The sequence below is a fragment of the Oreochromis aureus genome, linkage group 4, assembly GCF_013358895.1.
Source record: "Oreochromis aureus strain Israel breed Guangdong linkage group 4, ZZ_aureus, whole genome shotgun sequence".
In the NCBI taxonomy this organism is placed as follows: Eukaryota; Metazoa; Chordata; class Actinopteri; order Cichliformes; family Cichlidae; genus Oreochromis; species Oreochromis aureus.
Genome location: NC_052945.1, coordinates 35,203,997 through 35,206,310, shown reverse-complemented (window position 1 = coordinate 35,206,310; position 2,314 = coordinate 35,203,997). Strand labels below are relative to the sequence as shown.

At 48.6% G+C, this 2,314-nt stretch overlaps 1 protein-coding gene across 1 annotated transcript; it reads left to right on the top strand.

Moving 5' to 3' along the window:
- Positions 1-283: 283 nt before the first annotated feature.
- Positions 284-1,663, top strand: tmem187 (transmembrane protein 187). Its single transcript, XM_031739159.2, has one exon. The coding sequence runs from the start codon at positions 330-332 to the stop codon at positions 1,113-1,115; it is 786 nt and encodes a 261-aa protein (XP_031595019.2). The 5' UTR covers positions 284-329; the 3' UTR covers positions 1,116-1,663.
- The last annotated feature ends 651 nt before the right edge of the window (positions 1,664-2,314 follow it).

The following is a 2,314-nucleotide window of genomic DNA, read 5'->3' as shown; positions in this document are numbered from 1 at the left end:
CTTTCCAAAGCTGTCAGTACTATGAGGCCCGCTCCAAATGACTCTGGATAATAAACAGTGAATCCTTGCGCCTGGCTCTAGAAGAAGCAGGAAGCTAACCCTAGTCTGGCCGTGGTCACGTAACCTGGGTGTTTTGACCCACGCTTCGAAACAGCGTTTTGCAACATCTGCGCTTCTGAAGCTCGTGACAGTGTTAAAATGTCTGTTTCGAGGTTGCCGTCCCCATGCCCAGATCAAGGCAGCCAATCCAAGCCTTCAGTTTCTGTACCACGTGATTTTGAAACGCGGAAAAACAGCTTTGGTTCCAGTCTTGGAGCGGAGGTTCTGCGATGATGAGGCGGGCCGTGGTGCACGTGTCCGTGGGCTTCCTGCTGTGTGCCGGCCTGGTGAATACCGGCATGTTCGCGGACGTTGACGTGGAGCTGAGTTCCGAGCACTACGCGGAGAGGCGGGTCGACGGTCTGCCCGCGTTCTTGGCGATGCCGTGTAACTGCGTGGTCAATGTGGGTTACGTGTGCGTGGGTCTGTACTGGCTGCTGTGGCGCGGGGACGACGGCGAGTCGGAGCGCGCCCGCTACATGAGGCACGTGTTCGCCCTCATGGCCGTCTTTTACGGCCCCGTACAGTGGACGCGCCTGGCCATGCTGCGGCGCGCTCCAGCCGTTCTCGACCAGTGGCTGACTTTACCGATCTTCGCGTGGGTGCCGGTGTGGATCGACTTTATCGAGAGGCGGACCGAATGGCGCGCGTCGCACGCGGCGGCGCTCGAGCTCGGCTCCGTTCTCAGCTACGGACTGGCGATGGCACACCGACGCGGCTTCGACACGGCGCTCGCAGGTCACGTGCTCTTTGCGGTGTACAAAGGAGTTGGCGTGCAGCGGACGCACGGAGATGTGCGCACGCGCAGACACCTCGTGCTGGCCGTGCTGTCGTGTGCAGGCTTCGTGCTCCTGAAGCTGCTGGATCACCACCTGGCTCAGTACCGCCTGTTTCAGCGCCTCACCGGACACTTCTGGTCCAAAGTGTGCGACGTGCTGCAGTTCCACTTCAGCTTCTGCTTCCTGACCAGGCTGACGAGCAGAGCGCGGGCCAAGACTGAGCCGCAGCAGCAGTGACAGACACGCAGCATCCTCACAGCGTCCTCACAGCATCCTCCAGCTGGGAGTCTCATTCCACACAAGACCACATCTTCATCTCAGCATAACTCTAGATTCTGTTCAGCTTCAGTACTTTAGTTCCACATAAATATTGATTCTCACTGAGCTACAGTAGCAGCTGCAGCATTCGATGTGCTTAAGTACAAGTGGCCCAGCCACTTGTCTCTAGCTCCAATCAGCTGTATCTAATAATAGAAAAATGAGCAGAATGATGCCGGTGGGAGGACAGAACAAAGAAAACTGCTGCTCTCAGGAAAAGGACCACTACCCCCAAACTTCTGTGGACTCTTAAGACCAAAGCTGACCACTGCAGTGTGACTGGAGTAAACGTGACACCGTGACATTAAACTTCAGCCCTCCTTAGGGGTGAAGGATTCCTGCTTACAGACAGGGGCGGATCTAGAGAAATTTTCTTAGGGTGGCATGAGGGTGGCAAAGAAATCAAATGGGGTGGCAAAATCAAAGCCATTTTTTTGCCCAAACACATATGCAGGTGGTTACATATGGTTAAAATGATTCAAATGCAGTAAGTATACACGTTTTTCATATAAATATAGTCTATAACTTAATTATTGTCTGTAGCCCACATAATTAAACACTTTAGTTACATAAAACATGTGAGTTTTGATCTTATGTACTGTATGTCCTGTATAATAAATAAATATGTAGCCCAATAAGTATAAAATCCAGAAAGCTACACAACATGGGGCGGTTCATTTACAAACACAAGTCTAACTTAAGTTTCACACTGTTTTTGGTTAGAAATCAATCACATTGTTTGATGCTTAAATTACACAAAATGTCAGAAATCTGCACTGTCATGAACATAAATTTAAACCTAATTTTTCATGATTTGTTGGATGAACCCACTGAGGTCTGAAATACAAGCGGCCATTTTTGACTCCTTTTGAGTTTACGTTTGTATTTCACCCTCAGATTGTTTCATTTTATTTTTTCCCCCTTGCCTTGTTTGGGATCATTCTTTTCAGCTCAACTGAATTTAGTTGTTTTTTTCACTGACATACTGCATTAGTATTACTGATCTGAAATCACACAAAGAACTTAAAATCCTAGTAGTATTTTTTTTTTACTGTAAAAAAAAACACAGACATGTTGAGTAAATGTTTATAACTTGAAATGCAAATATAAATTGTACA